Source organism: Watersipora subatra, chromosome 3 (assembly GCF_963576615.1).
Source record: "Watersipora subatra chromosome 3, tzWatSuba1.1, whole genome shotgun sequence".
NCBI classification, from domain to species: Eukaryota; Metazoa; Bryozoa; class Gymnolaemata; order Cheilostomatida; family Watersiporidae; genus Watersipora; species Watersipora subatra.
In genome coordinates, this window is record NC_088710.1 from 19,690,713 (window position 1) to 19,712,928 (window position 22,216).

General features: G+C 35.0%; 1 protein-coding gene across 1 annotated transcript in view; it reads left to right on the plus strand.

The window, feature by feature from the left end:
• The first annotated feature begins 1,929 nt into the window (after positions 1-1,929).
• LOC137390124 (pleckstrin homology domain-containing family G member 6-like) overlaps positions 1,930-22,216 on the plus strand; it is a 32,574-nt gene continuing 12,287 nt past the window's right edge. The window contains exons 1-6 of the mRNA XM_068076389.1: positions 1,930-2,477; positions 7,933-8,034; positions 14,934-14,971; positions 17,055-17,273; positions 18,660-18,697; positions 20,791-20,876. Coding sequence (XP_067932490.1) covers positions 1,989-2,477; positions 7,933-8,034; positions 14,934-14,971; positions 17,055-17,273; positions 18,660-18,697; positions 20,791-20,876 — 972 coding nt within the window. The 5' untranslated portion in view covers positions 1,930-1,988. The remainder of the gene's footprint in view (positions 2,478-7,932; positions 8,035-14,933; positions 14,972-17,054; positions 17,274-18,659; positions 18,698-20,790; positions 20,877-22,216) is intronic.

Here is a 22,216-nt window from a genome sequence, read left to right on the forward strand (position 1 = left end):
CCACTATGACTTTCGGAGTAGAATTCTTTTGCCCACGTTAGTCTCTTAATACACTTATCACACACTAACTCTATGTGCACACAATTCCAAATTGTCATCATTCGTACAATAACAGCATAGTGTCTATGAGCTCAATATGTCAATCAGTAAAAAACCATTTCTAATTGCAAAACTAGCTTAAATAGGGCAAACTGTCCTTTACAAGATTTGCCACACCTTGAAAGGTAATTTAATAGTGTGAGCTTTGTGTAGGCGACATATGATTCTATTTTGTTTAAACTTTTTAATAACACAGCAGCTCAGATTTCAAGTTATTGGCAGCAAGTTCTGAAGTGTTTTGACGCATGTGAGGCAGCAAGTGATAGTATGTGAAGCAGCCGGATTTAGGCTCTCATGACTGATGCTGTCATGCGTACCTATTGTTGAGGTTTAACTCACAGTTAATCAGACCGTAGTAACAATTTTCCATCAACTTTGAAAGCATTTAAAAAAGCACAATTTCTTTTGACCTGATTATCATATTGAAGCTCCAAGTATGCAGAACTCAATGAAAAAAAAACAGAAACCAAATATAGTAGCTAGTTTTTTCACGCTCCGTGATGTTTTAGAGATCGCTTTAAGAGATATAATGGTAGTACACCGTGTCTAGTAGATGAACAGAAAAGTAAAATGATTTAGTGTAAAGGTCTTGCTTTAGAAAAGAAGAGGCTTCCTAGTTTTGTCATTTTTGATCCTCCGTTAATAATAACTTTAAACAGTGTGTCATTAAAAACTGATGTTCCGTCTACAGCCATTTTTCATTTCTCGGTCGGTTAGAAGCACCTTCAGTATTCTAGCAATATCTCAAGAATTAATTGTTCAATCGATTTGAAACTTTGGAGTTACACCGCAAACCTATTTGGCAAAAGTTGACCAAAACTTAGTGATTCTATATAAGCAAAAAGGTCAAAAAAGTGAAACTATGTAGCTGAGTTCACTCAGATGTAAGATCAGATGAGAGAACAGTTCCCCCAAATTATCTTAGGCAAGGCTTGTAACTGTAAAAAACAATTATCCATAATTTTAGAATCAAAGCCCTTCGGTTTTTGAGCTTGTTTGCCTTTTCTCAGATTGTAAACTGGCCATAAAGTTGATTATCTCAGATTATCATATATTTGATGTTAAACTGTAACTAAAACATAAAAAATATGAATGAGGTTGTACTATAATGTCCCTGCATGTGGCTTGCACAGCAGAAAGTTGAAGGATTTTATGTTGTTAAAAGGCTACTGCTCTATAAGCTACCACTAGTCATTACCTTCTCTCTAAAATTACACAGATTTGCACGATTAAGTCCAGTCTGCTATGCATATGTTTGAAGATTTAAAAATGCTTATTATATAGCGGAATCTTTGTCTTTAGTCCATAATTACTAACAATTTTAAGCAATACAGGAATTGACCATATTATAGTAGTGGTTAAAAGATTATTTGCTCAAATTTCTCATAAAATCAAAGGCATTCCCTTGATGTCAATTTTGGCTAGCTTTTTGATATTTTCTAGATAATAGTGTTTTGCCTTGCATTTAAAATGGAAAATGAACCAACCCTATCAGAATTTGTTCTAAACCTCACTTGTTCTAGTTTGTTCGACTTGCTATAAATAAACAAGGCGAGATAGGTAGTAGCTTAAAAAGGCAGCATCAACCTGCGCATAAAGCCATCAGCGCATAATCACATAAACATAATTAATTTTAAAGCACATTCCACTGGGTCTCTTACGGGTGAGGGGCTATTGACCGCCCCCTGTCGCACAAAGCAGAATAACTATAGTCTAACCTAGATACAGAGGTCAGCTAGCTGCTGACATAATCACAGAATGTAGGATTGATTACTCTTTCACTTACTACTGGATTTTCAACGAAGACATATTACGGTATTAGGAGGCAGTGGACTCCACAGGAAATTACATCTCCTTCATCACCCATAGAATCAGCAGCTTCAGTCAGCATGTCTCCTTCGCTCTTCCGATGCTACCCACACCATCTCAGCTCTTCAGCACTGCCCGACACCAGCAAAGCATCACAAGAAGACACAACTAAAATGCATGGATTGCTACACACGGGGTACAGCAACGGGTTCTACCGATCTCATAGCTTAGACGGGTCCATGTTCAACAGGAATAATGAAGATACATATCAACATGCAGGCGATTGGCAACCCTTTGTCCAGACATCTGAATCTCATGTCACCAGATGTGAAAGAGTTGGCACTCAGAAGGAATCGAGGATTAAAAGAAAGTTTAGCATCACGAAGAAGATTTCCAGGATTTTAGGACACGGAAATAGTCTTACGAGAAACCATAAAAAGGTGAAAAAAAGCTTTAGCGAAGACTGCGATATGAAGTACGAAGAACCAGACGAGTTCTCAAGCCGCTCACATATAATGAGGCCTACGGTTATTTCAGAAGAGATGATGGGGTCGGTTCAAGTAGTTGTGGTGAGTATTACTACACATCAAATAAAAACTGATTTTGATTTAGGGTTTTTGTGTATGATGCACAGAAAGTGCACAAAAAACTTCTTGCAAAATAACACTTTGAAACCTGAACCCAAGATAATGAAGGAGAGTGTTTTCCCACCTAATACTACTCTTGGATGAACTCAATCATCTAGTTTCACTTTGTTTTTCAGCTCTTAACACAGAGCTACGAGATTTTGATCGACTTGTCTTCAATACATTTCTAGTCTAATTCCAGAGTTTCAAGATGATCGGAATTTTATCGATGGCATTTCTAACCGACCAAAAAATGAAAAATGGCTGCCAACAAAACATTAGTTTCTTATGACATACTGATTGACATTCTTAGTAACAATGATCAAAAATAAATACAGCTAAAAAGTATCTTCTCTTCAGCAACAATGTCTTCACACTAAAACTATTTATCGTTTATTCATAACAAATAATATAATATATAATAATATAATAATATACACACCGTAAGACTCTGCGAACAGCAGTCATTGTTTCATCAGTTATCTCTGAACCATCACTTATTTTTAAAAAAGTGTGAAAAAACGGTTTATTCTATTAGAGTTTTGTTTTTTTCATTGATTTTTACAAGCTTGAAGCTTCAAAATGATATTCAGTTCAAAAGGATTTGTGCTATTCCATGTGCCTCACAGTAGATGGAAAGTCGTTAATATGGTCTATAATCAGGGGACCTGCTTGTATATACAAGATGAGACTTCAAAGAGGTAAACGGAGTGAAATAGGAATGAATTCACTCTTCTCCTTCACATCGCTTCTATAATAAAACGTTACTTCTGACATCATCGTGTTTCAAAAGACATTGCAGTGAGTTAGTAGGATTTTTTCTACCGGAAGCTGAATGGCTTGTAAACATTCCTTCAATCAATATTTCTCTTAGCTATATATTCAGAGTGCAAGGTAGCCTAATCAACAGCAACCCTGAGGCAAAGTAAAATTAAGTCTTTGAAGACAACCACCTGCAGTTGCATCTAATTCATTAGCCCAACTCTAATTTAGTGAAGCTTCACGTATTAAATAGCTTTGGCGCATACCTTTAAAAGGAAGAGTCATCAGAAATTTTATGAAGCTTCAAAGAAAGTTAAATTTTAACACAGAAAGCAACTTATGTAGACTCTATTCGTATCTAACTGTCGAGTCAAAAAAGCGTTCCCAAATTAGAGAGCACATTTGGAACTATAGTTTATAACCCTTAGAAGTCACATAGGTTTTGAAGCTCCTTTCCTGCTGCTGGTATGTTAGGCTAAAATGTGGCCAATGAGATAGTGACATCTTCCACCATCTTAGTTGCACAATAAATTTTAGATAGCAAAGCATCCTCTCTTTTCGTTACCAGTGAATTTGTGAAAAACCAAACCATTTGAGCTACTGCATGCCAGAAAGAGTTACCCTAAGCTAAAGGGAAAGTTTGGAAAAATAATTTCTGGCCAATATCTCTGTATCTAGTCCAAATTCCTATATTGTATGACTTACCATTCAATTGCAAGCAAATTGTACAGGGATTAAACAAAACATTTTAATTGATTGCTTTAGATCTTTATTCCTCAGAGGTAAAAAATGGAAATATTTTACCAGTTCTAGAATTTTACCAAAAAAGTTGAACAGCCTTTACACTCTCACTGATACTTTATGGGTGGAGATCTAAAATGAAAATTGTTAGTAGCTCACTGAGACTGTAACTCCCTTTGGATTCATTAAGATGAACCCGATGTTTACATGAGTAAATCAATATAACCTGGTAGAGGATGTCAAGATATGCGCTGCATACGTATGAGTTTTGATAATTGAATGTATCTCATGTAACTTGGCATACAATCTCCTAAGAAATTTACACTGAGTATGTTTGAGAAACTGATGCTTGCTAGATAATAATGATTGAACAGAACAGTGGATGTTCTCCTACAGCCAAATATGCTAACTTGTTTTTTTATCCTTGTTGGATTCAAAATACTAAATAGTTAACTCCTTCATACATCATTGATATTTTTCAATTCTCAAGGGAAAGATATCCATGACGTGATGAATTTGTTTTGTACTTAGCAAAGGATGCACGCAACGATCTTATTGCTTATTCATTTGATATTTTATCATCAGAGATCAGATGTATGCATAAACTTGGTAGTTTCAAGTCTTTCCTGGATAAACATTTGTTTTGCGTTTCTGACATCACACGGCAACACCTTTTGAGCTGCTCAATAAAAATAAACATACAACACCAAAAATATATTTATAATAATAAAGTGCTATAAGAATGGATCGAAGTGAAAGTTATGGAAGTTTAAAGGTTGACTTGCAACAAAATTCACATTATAGTTATTTGGTATCAAAATATTCACCATGTCTTACTCTGTTGTGTTGTAGGTGCCAAATATGTGGAAATGTGATTACAAACGCTTAAAAGCTCAAAAACAAAAAGCCGCCATAGATTGGAATCTCTTTAATTCTATGACGTAGCCGTGAAATTTGTCTATTGTCTTGTAACGTGATGTTCTCACGTGAATTGAAAGGCCAATAAAAAGCTCAATATAAAACTTATCGTAGCACTAGTTTATGACAAACACTTCGGGTTTTACCGAGGACCCGTATCAAATATAGATGCTCGCTACTTTACAGTTTTGGTTCGGTTTGGTATAATCGGCAAGTCGTAATCTGATCATGTGACCCAATACTTCGCAAATAATTTCTACAGCACTTTTCGATTATCACAAGTGGCCAACAGGCTCGTCATGATTATCAGACAATGATATGTACTCCTTCAATATAAGGCTAAAAAATTAAACGAATTTTTACGGTAAGTTATAGGATATCACTGCTAAAAGTGACAGCATTACGATGACGATAAAACAGACGCGTAGGAACAATAGACATAGTTTTATTGAATGCGTGAAGTATATTTGTGAAAATATTTCGACGAATAAGGTTGCATAAAAGTGTAAACAGAAACCATCTCTCACAACTGCGTCACATTTGAGCCGTTTTGGAAAGAGAATCCAAACTACGGCGGTCTCGCGTGGCTGCGACTTTTTGTTCGTTTTTGAGCTTTTAAGAGCTCATAATCACCTTTCCACATATTTTGCACCTACAACACAACAGAGTAAGACATGGTGAGTCTTTTCATATCAAATAACTGTAATGTGAATTTTGTTGCAAGTCAACCTCTAAGTAGCCATGAGTAAAGGATAAACCCTGCTAGCTCTGAGGACTCTATACATCCCTTACCTGAAGTATTTGCTGGGCATCTGTGGAAGCTTATGAATAGGTATATAATTAGACCTTGCAATGTGCAACTGTCAATCCCTCTATCATTATGAACCTTAAGATTGCCACGAGGTTTCAGCGCACTTGTGAGCACTTATCAATGTGTCACTCTAACGAAAAGCTCTTGACTTCTTTGGTTTCTTAATGGTTGTTTCTATGCTCAACAATGGCGTATCTGTTAAGGCATGAATGATTTTCATTGCAAATATTATTTTGTTATTATATAACAATAAATAAACAATAAATATTTTGTTATAATATAACGATAAATTTTACATATTATGTAATATTTATCTGACGCTAAACATTAGTTTATGTAGTCGCCACTTGGAAAACTTGAAAGTCGGTGTGGAATGTTGTATCAGCAGAAGAGCACAGGCTAAGAAAGTGGCTAGACAAGTTGATGTTTGACACTGATATGAAAGATGATGTCTTCTGAGTGTTAACTGTTCCCATTTGGCTCGCTCGGCCTGGTCCAGGCTTAGAATGTCCTGTACCCGACGGAGCACAGCACGCGAGAAAAATTATCAGAAACACCACTGGAGTGAGCCAACTCATTTGGTTATACTTTTATTGAAAGAGAATTTGTAGTGCAAAACTATCATAATAGAACCAAGTAAAAAGTTCCTTACTATAATAAGAGCCATCTCCTTCCTTCTGAAACCAAAGTTGGAGGTTAGAAAAAATTGCTTTCAATGGAATTTTAACTCGTAACTTTCAGGTTTAAAGACTAACACTCTATACTAACTGTGCCAATCAACTGCCTCACCACATATTGAAATAATTGTATGTATAAGTATTACATCCGTGGATCTATCATAGTACACCAAACTTCCAGGGTACCAATTACAACAAAAATTGTTTTAAAACAGGCTCAGCAAATAGAAGAATGTGTGGACTTAGTAAGGAATCTAATGCAGAAGTTATAATTGGTTCAAAGGTTAAGTACCAACCCAAAACTATGATGCTATGTGGTTTTCTGGTAAACATATAGCTATTGTTAATGATCAAAGTTAAGTCAGCTCATCAGTGATATTTCTAAAGCGTGCTTTTGTAATATATCTGTTGACCCATAGCATTCATGAGATCTGACTGTAGTAATCAGTTCATGAAGTTTTGTTCTGATCAGTGATTGATTCTTAAACAGTAATTGTAGTGATCTTACCAGAGCATTACCAATGTCTGTAGTGATCATACTAGACAGAGCCGTACAATTTCACAAAATTCCGCAGCTAACGGAAACGTATATCGGAGCTCGCATGGCTCCAAACAAACCAGCCATGCCCACTATTTTTTTATATAAGTTATAATAGAGAGGCCACGACACTAACCAACAAAAATTATTCTCATTGGCAATCATTTTAAAATTGTTTGTTGTATTATACACCATTTGAAAAAGGACCAAATTTCCTACAAAAGCTACTAATAACTTCTTTTTTTTTAAGTAAAATAAATGCAAAAAAGAGCGGTATTGGGAACAAGGTAAGAATATTACATTAGTGATCAGTAGGCTATGTTGATCGGGTTTGCTTGGAAACAAGCGTGTTTGTTTCCATTTTTTGATGCGGGACTCTGTGAAGCTATACAGCTCTGATACCAGAGTCTTGTAAACGTCCGTAGTAGTGAAATAGTATTATTCAAAGCTTAACAGTAACATAAAATACTGAGATATATAAAAAACAAAACTGATGCTCTTTTCATGATTGGAATGACAGATACTCAGCCAAGCAAATTTGACCATTCCTCACCAACCAATTACCTACCCCAGAAGAAAATATCAAAATTCTCACCTGCTGAGTTTATTTTCCTGAAAGAAAATTACTTCGTAGGCTGTTTTGCATGATTTTGTTTCCTTCAACAATTCTATTGTAATGTGAGAAGGCCATGAACTGTGCATTTTTGCACAAAGAAGCAACTAAAAAGAACTCAATAAAGGTGGTTACCAAGATATACTTCCTCACGTAATATCACCCATGATACGTCGTGTTTGATAAGCACACAATTGTGCACTGATAGGAACAATGCCTCTTTGTTTAGAAACATTTTTCAATTATAGAAGGGCAACTGCGGCTACTTACGCACAGTGGCTGCTTACGGACAGAGTCATTTCATTCACTTCAATTATTTTGGCCAATGTTCCTTCTAGGAGTTTTATGCTCAGGCAGCGGCTGACAGGATGGACCGAGACGAAGGAGACCCGAGACAAGCTTACAATAGAGGCCGGAGGTCATGCGTCGTCCCTACACTGGTGAGTGCTAAGATTCGAGGCTTTAAAATAAAGCCTGTTCACTTTTTATATCAGACTATATTATTTAATGTAATATATTTTATATTATATTTTATAGCATACTAGATCATATTATATTAGCGTATAATATATAATGTTATATTATACGCTATTATGTATATAGTAATATAGCATAGTACATAGAAATCAACGGAGGCCTTGACTCCACTATAAAGCTTGTAGCGAAGGGGAATTTAAAATGGGGGCAAATCAATACAAACTCATGGCAGATAACTACTTGACATCTGCTATCATACATAAGCCACAACCAGAGACAGTCTTTGCCACCTCAACTGACTGCGAGAAAAAGATAAATAGGCTATACTATATTATATCATAAAATACTATATTGGGTGACTATATGTATATAAATGATATATACTATTGTATTGGCAATAATTACATTCCAAATAAAATGGTTTTACAAATTATGGCATATAACAAAAATAAAACAACAATAAAATGTATAACTATAATATATGTAAATAAGTTATATATGTTAATAATGTTATATATGCTGAATAATGTGTTACTATATTATACTGTGTTTTCTTTCATTATCCTTTATTTTAGTATATAAAGTAATATTATGTTATATGTTATTCCTGCTTCAGTAAGACTTAAAACTAGGCAGCAGGCCTGATGCCGGTAGCAAAAGTTAAGAGCATGAACGAGTTAATGCACTTCAGAGTAACCAATATGTGTAGTTATAGAGATAGCTGTCCCTGGTGATAAGGATTGCTTGTGTAATTGACTATAGTGTGGTTAGTAATGGGTGTTGGTCTTCAATGTAACCATTAATCATATTAGAAATTCTGAACTGTTATCGCTATTATGGGGCGGGTAGTGCAGACGATGTGGAGCCTAGGAGCAAGTGAAGAGATGGTGTGATATCATTCATTGCATTTACAATAAGGCAAAGAGCCTCTAAACTGCGAAAATACAAATAAATCAGCGATTACAAAGTTAATATTAAACTTTTTTAAATTTAAGCATTTTAAGCATTTAAGCATTTTTCTAAATGGAGTATTGGCTGACTCAGGTATAGGCGTTTGTTCAAAGTTAGGCTATACAGTTTGTAGGTTTTCTTTAAAATATGACAAAACAAACAATGTTGATTGAATTTCAAGTCAAGTTTGCTTGGTAGCATAATTTAAAAATAGCCATAATTATGCAATAAAAGTTGTGATGCAACGCTCTATCTATGTCTATGATGAGCAAAGTTACTATAGTTTTATATTAATGGTCTCTTTTGCTTTCATGCTATAAGTAATAATCATGTTATTTCATGGCATAGTGGCAGTAGCTGTGAACAGTTGGCAGGGTGACAATTGAAGTGGCAAAATCTTTCTGAATTGATATTGGAGCAAGCCAGTTGTGACCTTTCATATGTGATAACAGAAGTTGTCTGAACTCGTCTGAGGCTTGTTCACACTACATCACTGTATATCAGTGTTAATCACACAATACTTTGGTGATAGATGGTGGTAACAGTGTTCACGCTATCACAAACCTATCCACATTTACATCAGCAAATATTCTCCAGCATAGTTTTGGCATTTAGGGCCTACAACGCTGTCGCGAAAACAACCAAATGCTTTCCAAAAAGGAACTTTCACAACAAAAAATACGGATCAAGCAATTCATAACGGACAATCACCATTGCCGGGGTGATACGCATTGCACAGACAGCCATAGATGCTCAGCAAACTATCAGGAAAGTTAGACAGCTGCAACTTTTTTCGAAGTATCTGCCTTGCCTCGACCAAGCCTTCGATTTACAATACACATAATCGACGAATAATCGCCGTGAGGACAACTTTGTCAGCAATTGAGGAACTATTTGCATGCAACAATTATTGAAACCAGAATCTCCAGATGCAGATACTCACCCTCTAAACTTAATAGTCATATTAAGAATGACCTTCACAGGTCCTGTTAACATTTATTAGTGGCTCACGTCTTTGTAGGATTTCTTTAAGTTGCTGTGTAACATTAGAATTGGAACAGCCGCAATTTGGAACTTTGATAAAATAGGCTAAACTTGAAGCGGATCCATTTAATTTTTTGACAAAATAGATCTAATAACAAAAGTAGATTAATTTTAATTATTTGTCACCTCGGTCACGGAGCAGCAGTAAAAATTCATTGTTAAATGCATTTGGATACGCAATGTTAAAAAACACAGCTAAAGGAAGGAAAATCTTTATATAGTTTTAACAAGAGTATAGAAAGGAAAGAGCGTAGTAAAAACTGAAAAATGCTCTCATCACATCTCCTCGAAGTATACATGATAGGTCAACTAAGAGCTTGTTTGGTGTGAAGCTTATCTGGGTCAAATATGTGTAGCGTCACACCTAAAACAAACACCTGCATCCAAGTGTCACTCATATGTCAGGAGTTGGTGTCAAATGTGTTTATCGTGTGACTGGCACTCTATCTTAGCAAAGCTATTGCTAAAATAGAATTGTCTTACTTTTTGCATCTGTTTATTTGCCCTCAAAGGATGTGAAGCAACCAGTATTACTTGGCTATGTAACCATAGTAGAGACTACATAACAAACATGCTAACCAGATTCTCTGTTTGCGGTAATCTCATTGGGCTTTATATTTAACTCATGGCAGCGTTCAGTCTGGTGGCTGCATTCAGAATTGTGGTAGCTGTCAAGTTTACATTGTCTGACGGAGCTAATGCAAGCTTGAACGATATAGTTGATAATTTTAAAAAACTAAAGCTAAAACTAAAATTAAACTAACTTTGTAAAACTAAAGCTAAACTAAAACTAAATATTCGAGCCGCACCTGTTGATGAAAACATACTACACCTGATATCCTTTTCGAGAATGAGCTATGCTTGCTCATAACAAATGAAAGCTGTCAAAGATGAGGGCTCCGTTGCACTCTGTAACCTCAAGAACTAAAGGTACGGCCACCCGCACCGATTTTTACCAGAGTTATTCAGCTGAAATTCACAGAATTGTCAAGGCTGTGCATGCACACCGAAGTCGTCGACGAAACGCGTTTAATTGGTTAAACAAATTATTAGCGAGCACATTCTAGCAGCTTTTGCAATTTATATAGTCCAAGGCATGTATTACGACACACAAAAGTATCAGCGCAATTCAACATAGCACATACGATGCAACTGCCTAGATTGCACTATTGTTGATTCTTTATTGAATCTTGATTGATCATATTAGCTATTGCACAAGTGATTGGATATCATAGCCTTCGACATAAACTATTCGCAAGGATCTCATGCTAGAATATTTAAATTTACATCAAGAAGCATAGGCTTGTCTACCACCAACTCTCTGGCAGTCATTCGAGACAACTCTATGGTTGTGTTCCATAGAGTTGCGTACAAATTTTGAAGTGATTTCTGGCTTTCGCTGGACTAGATTCACTCTTCCTATGAAAATGAAATGGTATCCAATGGGCAAGAACAGGTCAAGACATGCCAGCATTTCAATCCTGTTGCAGTGCCTGGCTGATAAAGAGGTTTGTTTATCTTCGCCGTTTGTTTTTTGTTCTGTAAGGGTGTCCAGCTAACTCTCCCCATTTGTATTGGAGTTGACTGTTTAGTCAACGGCGGCCAGACCGATGTACAGGTGGTACCGGATTACATACATTATCGGTAGCAGGTTCACATAGCCTGACCAACAAGGACTGCCCATAACAAAGTACGCACTATTCTGCAAAAAATCTTCTACAATTGTGAAAGTTAGGCAATTGGAATCTAAATGTCGTATGTAAACCCCCATGCCTACCCTCTATGCATGGGGAATGCAAAAGCACCCATGGGGCGAGTTGTTGATCGTTCATCTTGATATTTGACGCAAATAAACAGCTAATAAGACACCCAAATGTTGTTGAAGGCTAGGAAAAAAGACTTCCTTTTTAAATTGAAGTAACAAGGATATGAATCCCTAAACTGTTTTATTTAGCCTTCCACGGCCATCTCTCTGATACGTACTAGTTATCTAGGCCTTTGAGACGACTCCCAACTAGCCATAACTATAACACAGACGCGTTAAGGAGTATGACTTACTTTAGCAAGCAGCATGCGATCCAATAAGTGGCAGCGCTTGCCAAAATACGCAGGAAAGCTGCTTCAACGCTTGAAAAAAATACTACATCTGATGTAATAATGTGCCTAATGAATTTTTTTTCCAGTTTCCTGTATTTAGAAAGCCTAGCCGTTCAAAGTTAGCATCGCCGTCTTCTTTGTCGTGCTTGAGGTAAAAAACTCTTTGACATTGGCTAGAAAATCGTTCATCAATAGTTAGTTTAATAGACTGACCTGTTGCAGAACGATCGTGTTTTCATTAAATTTAAATCATAAACTACAAATGCATGCTTATGATTGGTCAGACATTTTCTAAAGAATGGTTGATGATAAAGACAATGACCTCATAATAGCACAAAGTTTAATGCGCATCAATGAAGACCTTAGGAAAAATTGCAAAAAAAAAGAAGTAATACGTTGTAAGCTCAAAAACACCATAAAAACTATATATAAACTTGATCTAAACTATAAAAATTTATATATAAATACTTAAAAAGATATACACAAATATTTATAGGTCTATACAAAATCCATATAAGTCGAATCTTTATCAGAGTAAATCCAATAAATGATAACAGTTTTCAGATGTATGCCCAGTAAAATAAAACACATAAAAATGAGAAATGAATTAATAATGCATTTAGTTGATAGCATTGGTGATAAAGTAATATTTCTTTCCGTGCAGTTTGTAATTACCTTAGCAGAAAGTTTTTTTTTTGTCTTCTTTCGTGTGTGAATCATCAACTACGATTATTGAGATGCCAGTTGTTTTTCTCATTCCTCATTGACATCATAACATGTAGGGAATAATATTGTTTATTTTATTATAAGCTTCATCCGGCTTCTGATTTGTTGCAGTAGTACTCTTTGGTTGCAGAAAAATTTCCTGTTGAGATGAGTTATTTCTTGGTATGCACTGTTATTGTTATATACAAATATTCATTGCTTAAGAATTGCATATCTGGTTAAGTATTTGACAGTTAACCGCAATTGCTATGAACACAACACTGTCAAAGTATCACAGGTGAAACTATTAGGTCATAGTAGTTTTAACTCGTTTGTTGCAGTCTGTATACACAAAAATATTCTGAAATACTTTTTTGTGATGTCAAGCTTGTATGAACAGCTTTTGGCCTTCACTCTTTCAATAGTTTATTACAAATATGTGCTAATAACCCATACATAATTGAGTTCTTTTCGTTAGCCTACAATGGTAGTTATGACGTATGTACCAAGTGCCCTTAAGCGGAAAATAGCTTCAGGCTATTGTTGTTTGTCACTCATAACAGCTGATCTCGCTGCCAGGTAGTAGCTAGTGTGTTGAAATACTTGCGCAAATAATAATGAGCGAAGACAAAGATGTTATTAATTATCTTACATGTTGAGCTTCAGTTACGTGGATTGAACAAAGCGGGGCTATGTTAGACTCATGCATCAAACACGTGAGGCGCGAAGAGATGGGCGTTCATAACACTGGTATTGCATCTAACCACTTAGAAGATGAAAGGGCTAGCTGCAGAAAATCTAACAAAAGGTTTCAGAGGGAAGATATTTTAATAAAAGCATTCAAACTTCGCAACAAGCAGCAGAGGGATAAAAACCAAAAAATATTCTTAGTGAACAAAAAATGGTTGTAAAAATAAAAAGTGAAAAAGTGCATTCACTAAAAACAAAACACAAGTCAATGGGGGCTTCCTAAAAAGCATTGCAAGTTCAAAAGTTCATTGTCATTCTGGAATTTACTGTTATACTGGCTATTTTAGCTAACAAATACATGCATACATCGGTGAGGAAAAAAGTGAGATTTACCCTCACTAGCTTTGAACAAGTTTGACAGCAATCTGTTTGGAAGCAATTTTTTCTTAGGCATTTAGCATGATTGTTCTTCCTAGTTCAAGCTTTGAACATTGAAAGCTCTTGTTTGACCACCTTTAAAAGCAGAAATTAATCTCCTACACTATTGGTACAGTAGGGCATATGTTAAAGAAACTGGTCTAAGGAGATCAGGCAACTGTGGGCATAGCTATTCATATGGCAGGGAAGTTATCCCAAAGAGCTATAGTGCTTGTTTAGTGTTTAGTAGCCTATATTGGCTTTCACAAAGACCATATTGTTTGCAGCAGTCTATGTATCTACTGCAGACAAAGCTGAAGCTCTTCAGAAAACTTCATCTGTCATTGATATGTCTTTTTAGAGAAGCAAGACATGTCATGTCGGTTTTGTCTTGTCAGACATAATTCCTAGATTTTTTGGATACTGTCTAAAGTGTTTTTAAGCCTATGAAAGCTTTTGTTTTTTATTTTTATGCATTACCATTTTATTTTCTAAGCCCTTTGCATTGGGATTAAGCATAACGCATTTGACACAGTTCTTCAAAGCATGAGCACTTCAGACACATATAAAACAGCAATAGCTTATCAGCGTTAATTTAGTTTATTTAGGACTGTATATTTAAATACACACATATATGTAGGCCTACATGTATATACACACATATATGTACATGTATATATACACATAAATGTATATATATGTGTATATATAAATGTACATGTATATATATGTAGGCCTACGTATATATATATTTATATATATATATAAATATATATATATATATATATATATATATATATACATGTACATACATGTATATTTTTACATACATATATGTACATGTGTATATACATGTACATATATGTATGTGTGTATATAACGAATGTTGTAAAAGCTAGTCTAAAACCATATCATCTGCTTTTTCAAAACTTTGGAGTAACCCATTTCAATTTTTTAGGAACTTGGAGACAATGAAAGTCAAGCAGCAGAAGAAAGGTTTGTTTAACTGCCGTATTGTTGATTGTTGTAGAGTTCTTCAAAACTTACAACATTAAGCTCGAATGCTACTAAAATAATTTGTTTTATTAATAGTTGAACCGTCCTAGAGATGCTTTGAGTAAAATATGTACAATGTAAAGAGCTTTAGCAAAAATTATAAGCTGCCAAACAAGTCTCAAAATTGAGTTCTCTGTAGTACTTGTTTCATATAGTTTTAAAAGTTTAAGAAATATTTTAGTACACAGGCTAGTGGCTAAGAAACAAATATTTGGTTCACCTATTTATGGTGAAAAAGCTATTAAAATATGAAACACTTTTGCATATTTTATCTCATTCCTTGCACAGCCATTTTTTGTGTCTTACTAGTTATCTCAGATCGTCTAAGCAATGGTAGTCTTTTTGCATTGTAGCTAGTTAAGCGAAGACTTTCTATTAGCATGTGAACATAAATAGTTCATAAAACACTGGTTTATGACTCTGTTACGACTCTGTTTACATTCTGCTCTCGCGAAATTCTGTTAGGGTGTTTGCTTTTGGTATCAGATCTCAGAGAAACTTTTCAACGTTTTTTGTGAGTCCATAAACATAAAATAAGTTACAGCTTAAATTGAAATTTGATACGAGACAAAACTCTAGATTTAATCACAGATATATAGGGTAAGATGAAAAAACTTTGTAAACTGTTCGTCTTTACTGCCATAGCCTAAATAAACCCATTCACTTAGCCTAAATAATAGCCCAAGTGAATGTGTCTATAAGAAATACCTGGACCAAGCTTTCACCAGCACCAATTTTAAATCAGAGTAGGTCAAAAGAGGTACAAACCTTGTATCTGTTTTACCTACTATTAGGATGGCAAATCGATGCATCACTCTTTTGTTTTGCAAACATTCACACGCTGTCTATTCTTGCGGTAGACCTAAAACAAAACCAAAGCTCAAAGGTCATGAATTAATATAAAAACAGTATTTGAGAGCGGTTTTGTTTAAATAGCAATTGAGTATCAATTAGTCTTCGGCCAAATTAGGTTACATTATAATAGTTGAGTGTAATGATGCCTCTATTATTGTTTGCTCATGAGAATGACTTACGCCCCAACCGTTATGTCTATTACTGTTTCTATGACACGAATGATTCGCAAATTTGAGCCAATATACAAGTTAACATGGAAATGGCATAAATCGGCAAACTAAGCGAGTTTGGCGATTTGAAAAACTTTATCGAATCCATCATGCTTGCGTATAATGGAAACAGCACTTGTGAACGATGCACATTAAAATACCGGGCCAGCTATTCAATTTTGAACATTTTCAATACTTCCATCGTACTTTCTCGATCGAATTTCACGTGTTTGTGTCGCTAACACGTGCGTTGCTAACAGCGTCATTAATTATTAACTTATAGCGTACAATTCCTTACTTTTTTTCGACAAGGCGCTGGAGCCAATCCGCATCATGAGATTGTCTAAAGAAACACCTAATTCACGTGTTAACACAACTGGCGCACAACTCTAAATCTGCATGATATGCTTCATGCGTGTCATGGAAACATTGTGTATGTGATGAATGAAATAAAGCAGGATACCTAGCAGAGTAGTAATGCATGAGGTTAGTAAAACTTCAAGAAAAACGGATTGCATGATAGAATAATGTGCAATAGATGATTTAGTTCCTATAGTTCCTTAGATTTTAATGGATAAACTAGGTAATATAATAACAAGATAAAAGATGTGTTAAAATGCTTGCTTCTCCAAGGTGTTTAAGATTATTGAAATAAAATAGCGATGTTTTTTGGTAATACGCATGTTATCTTCTTCTCGATTTTTTAAATGAGAGCTAGTTCGTGGATCTAAATAATAATTTCCTTCTTAGGAAGATAGAAAGAAAAAATTTCTCTTTTACTTTTGACAATACCATTTGATTGGCCATAACAATCACATCGAAGTAGTTGGTTAGCTATAACTGTTCTGATGCATTATGATTGGTCCTGATTCTTTGTTACCTGGCAATGCAATAGAGTTTGTAGATTTGTGAATTCCGCTAGAGTGACAGACTAATAACCTTTTGTTTGGCATTTATAGCAGTGAAGCGCAGTCATACCCAGGAGACCTAGTCCTGCACAATGGTCAGGCACTGAGACACCCGTCCCCACCCATAATGAATGGAGATTCAGCTGATTTCTATGGTTCGGAGGGAAGTTTAGCGACAGAAACAAATTTGAGCAGCTCTCCAGTTTTGCACAAAGATGAGAAAAAGACATTAAAGTCAAAAAACTCCATCTTCAGAGCTGTAAGTTTAAACTTGAATTAAATATAGAAGCTATACGCCACTGTGATAAGTGGGAAATATTATAGAAGCTATACGCCACTGTGATAAGTGGGAAATATTATAGATGTTGGATTCACATGACTAAATGATTTGCATTAATCGCAAGCAAGAAGGTCGATGAAACAAGTAATAAAATATATAAGATTCAGCAATAAAACTGGAGCTTAATTCTATACTTTTAATTAATCCTAAAAAATTTTTATTTCTTGTTGATGAAGTTGCGCAGATGAGCAAAAGATATACTTCCACAAAATTGTAGTAGATTAAGTATGCTTCTAGAATAAAATCAACAAAAACTGGTCCCGGTTGAAATATTCGGAAGAAAAATACGTGTGAAGTAATTTCACTAGTTGCTATCATTGCTATAGTTGATATCAGCTATTGCATACAAGTTGAAGTGTTACTCGTCACTATTCTGTCGGTCTCTTTGAAACTATACACGCCATAATCATACATCCGCTTGATCGTTTTAACTGCGATCAAGTTTTGTTAATTTTAATCTTGAAATATCCTGGCAGTTGGATCCCTTCAAGCACCAAAAACATTCACAAATGATGAAAAAATACCGAGAATGTTTGGTACAATCTGCTAAAATTTTGTTTAAATTCATTTTCAAGTCCTTGAAAAATGAATAACTGTCGCTTCTATAAAAAATAACTCTAAATTCTAAACTCTAAAATAACTCTAAATTCTACAAAAAATAACATTGACGAGCAGCAATGTTAAACGTTATTTAAAATATAAGTTTTATGTTCCATGGTTTGCTTCAAACTTATTACCTCACTTCCAAATGGCTGCTTTTTCATGTAGATTCGATTACTATAATATTATTACGTTGACTATATGGTGTTAGGTTAGTGCTGACGCAATACCGAGACATTTCCCTTGTGCTTTGTAACCATGACTTCTTTTCCTGCTTCGTTCTTAAAGAACAAGGAAACTAGAGTTTACAATTTATTGCCTAAGGAAAACTATACACAATAACTTTGACTCACTGCCAAAGAATTGCATCGGAAACGATTCGTTTACTCAAGAGCTTCCCTCCAGCAACAAACTTCATTTATGAAAGCCTTTCTGGCTAATCATTGTATATACTATGGACTGTTTGTTTAGGAAATTTGCACTTTAGGTTTATCCTTAATAGGCTTTGCCAGTATAGGAGGCTTGTATCTGATCTAAGTCTTTTCTGTGCGAAAGGTCAAGGCTGCAGGGCAGTTTTAGACATGGCACTTCTCGCTCTAGGAAATAGTTTTATTCTTGTGTAATATTGTTCCAGTAGTGATTAATGAGTGCATGAGCAATACGCTTCATAAAAGCTGAGTGTTGGCATGTGGTGACATGTGTTGGCATGTGGTGACATGTGTTGAACAGGTTGGCAACAGTGCCTTCTTATCTAGTTACTAGTAGGCAGTCTAGTGTGCTGTGAGAGATGACCAAGTGTAATAACTGTGTGCACAATTATTCTTAACTGCACCGAGGTAGTCAAGTGGTGCAGATGGTAGTAGGCCTGATCGCTAATGTGGATGTCTGAGTTTGAGTCTTGTAAAGTGCAGTTTTTTTTTCAAAATTGAATTGGCTTTGGACAGATGAACAGACGAACAGACAGACTGACCTAGTTTTTATTCGAGTAAAAATTTACCTTGGTTAAAGGCTGTGTACAAAGATTGATATTCTAGGGCACAGATGCTCAATATCTGGCACCTTATTGATGTTTGAGTGGCAATACTTGACCAACTATATGTGCCAATGCTTTCTTGGGATTGCCATTTAATTTTTAATAAACGTATTTTTTTTAAACAAAAATAATAAAAACTAAAATAAAATAAATATAATTTTTAACATATAAATATATTTTTAATTTATTAAAAGATTATATTTATGTATAATTTATTTACTATGTTAAAAATTGAATTTGAAATATTTTTTAAATATTATTTTTAATTTCACTGTAGTTAACATTGTCAAATAAACTGGGCAATGTTAGGTGAAGGATTTTTAGTAATAGCTGCAAAAAAAATTAGTCAATGCGACATACCCTAGATTTAGAGTAGGGCAATAAGATATGTTAGGTTTAGAATTAACAAATCAGAGAGAAGCAATGCAAACTATTTTTGAACAAACATAAAATGCTAGGCCATATGCCTATGCAGGCACATAACATGATGAACATATCGAAGTTTGTCATGCTAAATTCATCTTTAGACTGAACTAGTAAATTAGCACTAAAAATCAACCTACCTATTCAGACACATTCTTAGATACATTCTTAGAAACAGGGCTAGCAATTACAGAGCATCCAGAGCTCACGCTGCTTTGACAACATCCTACTCCCTTAAGTAACACTAATCGGTAGTTTACTGAAGGTTATATTAGAATAATTGTCCTTTTTACAGCTTTTAAAGTTTTCAAATTATGTTGGATCGGTAGAGGTTATGTATTATGATCAACCAATCACTGAATAGTTCCAACTTGTCACACGTATAAAGACCGTTACTACAGCAACATAATACTAAATATCACATTTTACGTTTCAGATTAGTAGTTTAAGATATTAGGTATCATATTAGATATTACCCGCAAGATATTAAATGTGGGATAATAGCGTTAGGTGTCGGATGGCAGTTATTAGATTTCAAACTCTTAAGATGCCATTTAGCGCAGCTACACATAAGTTGCTACAAGAATTACTTTGGAATATACTTGGTATGTAACACTGAAAATATAAATTGAGAGCGAAATAGTCAAAAACCTTTTCTCCAAACGATGACCAATTTATGTACGCATAGCAATATGGGCAAATTAGGAGTTGCTTACTTTATGTAAAAAATGGAAATAGTGCTCACTGTTCCTTTTTGCTTGTAATGCTGTTTTTTAATGCTACACATCATTTTTGTCTTGTGATAAGAACCGTGAAACATGAATTATTTTCAGACAAAAAATGTAGATTAAAAATAATGAAAATACTTCACTTTTGCAGAAAACAAATCAAAGCGCATTGACCTCATGCTCGACATATATTGTAAGAATAGCCCTCTGTCATTTACGTTGTTCATTCAAAATTTAAGTGGCTTGTTTTATGTGAGTGGCTTTACGCGCTATGTAGCAAGTGGCTTTACATATTGCCCTTTTCGAGCATTAAATGTAAGAGAAGTAATTGTACTTTCCAATATTATCTACTACTAGTACACTGGCAGTCCTGTGTAATAACTATGTGCATAATTATTCTTAATTGCGCATGCAGTTAAAGCATGCTTAGCTGAGAAGCAAAACATCGGTTTAATTCCCAGGCAGTGCACTCTTATTTCCTAATGCTCTTAGTATGGCTTCAGACAGGACAGACTGACAGACAGACAGACGAACAGACATGGTTCTTATTATAGCAAAGATTTTATAAATAATTATATAGGATGCATGTATTTTGATTAGCACTTTGCACAGCCACTGAGTGTATTTTTTGTTCAAAATTGATATACGTTTTACAGTGGAAAGGAAAGAAGACCTCTCTAGACCTTGAATACATTCTACGCAAGATGAAACCAACAGAATTCAAAAATGAGCAGATAGCAAGCAGCAGAGTAAGTGAAAGTTGCTTGAGGCTTTTTCTCACTTCATACTGATAACCTATGACCTTATGCTAGTAAACTTTGACCTCAAGAGCTAGTAATCTTTGGCCTAAGCTACTAACCTCTAGCCTCAAGCCAATAATATCTGACCTCTTGCTATTAACCATGTACTTCTAATCTTATAATCGTAACCTTTGACCTTTTACAAGGAACCTTTCACCTCATAGTCGACCTCTGCTCTTCAACTCTGACTGTATAGGGATAACCTCTGCCCTCTGACTAACAGTCTTGGCCTTCATATTTGTAATCTCTGACCTTGATGCTTGCTATCATTAACCTCTGACCTTATACCAACGACCTCTGATGTCATACTAATAGTGACCACTAACTTGAAGGCATCAGCTCCTCATCATATATCAGCAATATCTAAGTTTTCATTATCGCAGTCGTGTATTTTGACAAAATAGACCCGTTATCATCAGTAACCTCTGACCCGCTTCATGTAACCAGACCAATTATTGAGGTCGTACTAGTTACCAGCAATATTTATCATCTAATCTATCAAATTCCAGCTACATCTATTAACCTCTCAACTGCTCATTTTCATTTTCTCTCTGGCACCCTTTGAATCACTTGTGTAACTTCTAACTTTTTACAAATGGTAACCCGCTGTCTTATTCCAAAAGTACACTACAACAATAGCCACTGAGAGTTATGCTAAGCTTGCTGACTTGGCATTTACTGTCTGAGAGGCTTTTTGGGTTTACAGTTGTAAGGTCAATAAGTTTAAAATTTTAATTTAGATTTTAGGCAATTATTAGAGATAGATTCTGTCCACGCCTAAATACATCGCATAATTTGTGTCATGATTAATTGAACAACATCAATGTACTCTTGGTCTACATGCTTTGTTCAGGCACAGATGCGCTATGGCAAACAGTGTTGATGGTTGTATCTTATCTTTGTTGTTTCAGTTTGTAAGGCTTTTATTCTTTGAGATAAAGTGACTTAGTGAACAAAAAAGTTGGAAAATGAAAAGCAATAAACCGGAACATTTAAATTGTTCTTATTAATTTAGTTATCATGATAAATTCTTAGCACTATTTATACCTGGATTATACAATTAGTGTGTTTATCAAACTTGAACTGATCGAACACATATTCTATCAAAGCATGAACTGTTTGTTACCATTACGTACTGAAACCCAATTAGAATATAGTTTTTAAATTGTTTAGGCCTAATACTAGTTCAAAAAAAGTACATTTTCGGGGTTATGCATTCAACTACTTTACATATAAACAAAATTACTATTAAAATACTATTTAGTGATGCCAAGAAGTAATCTCTATAA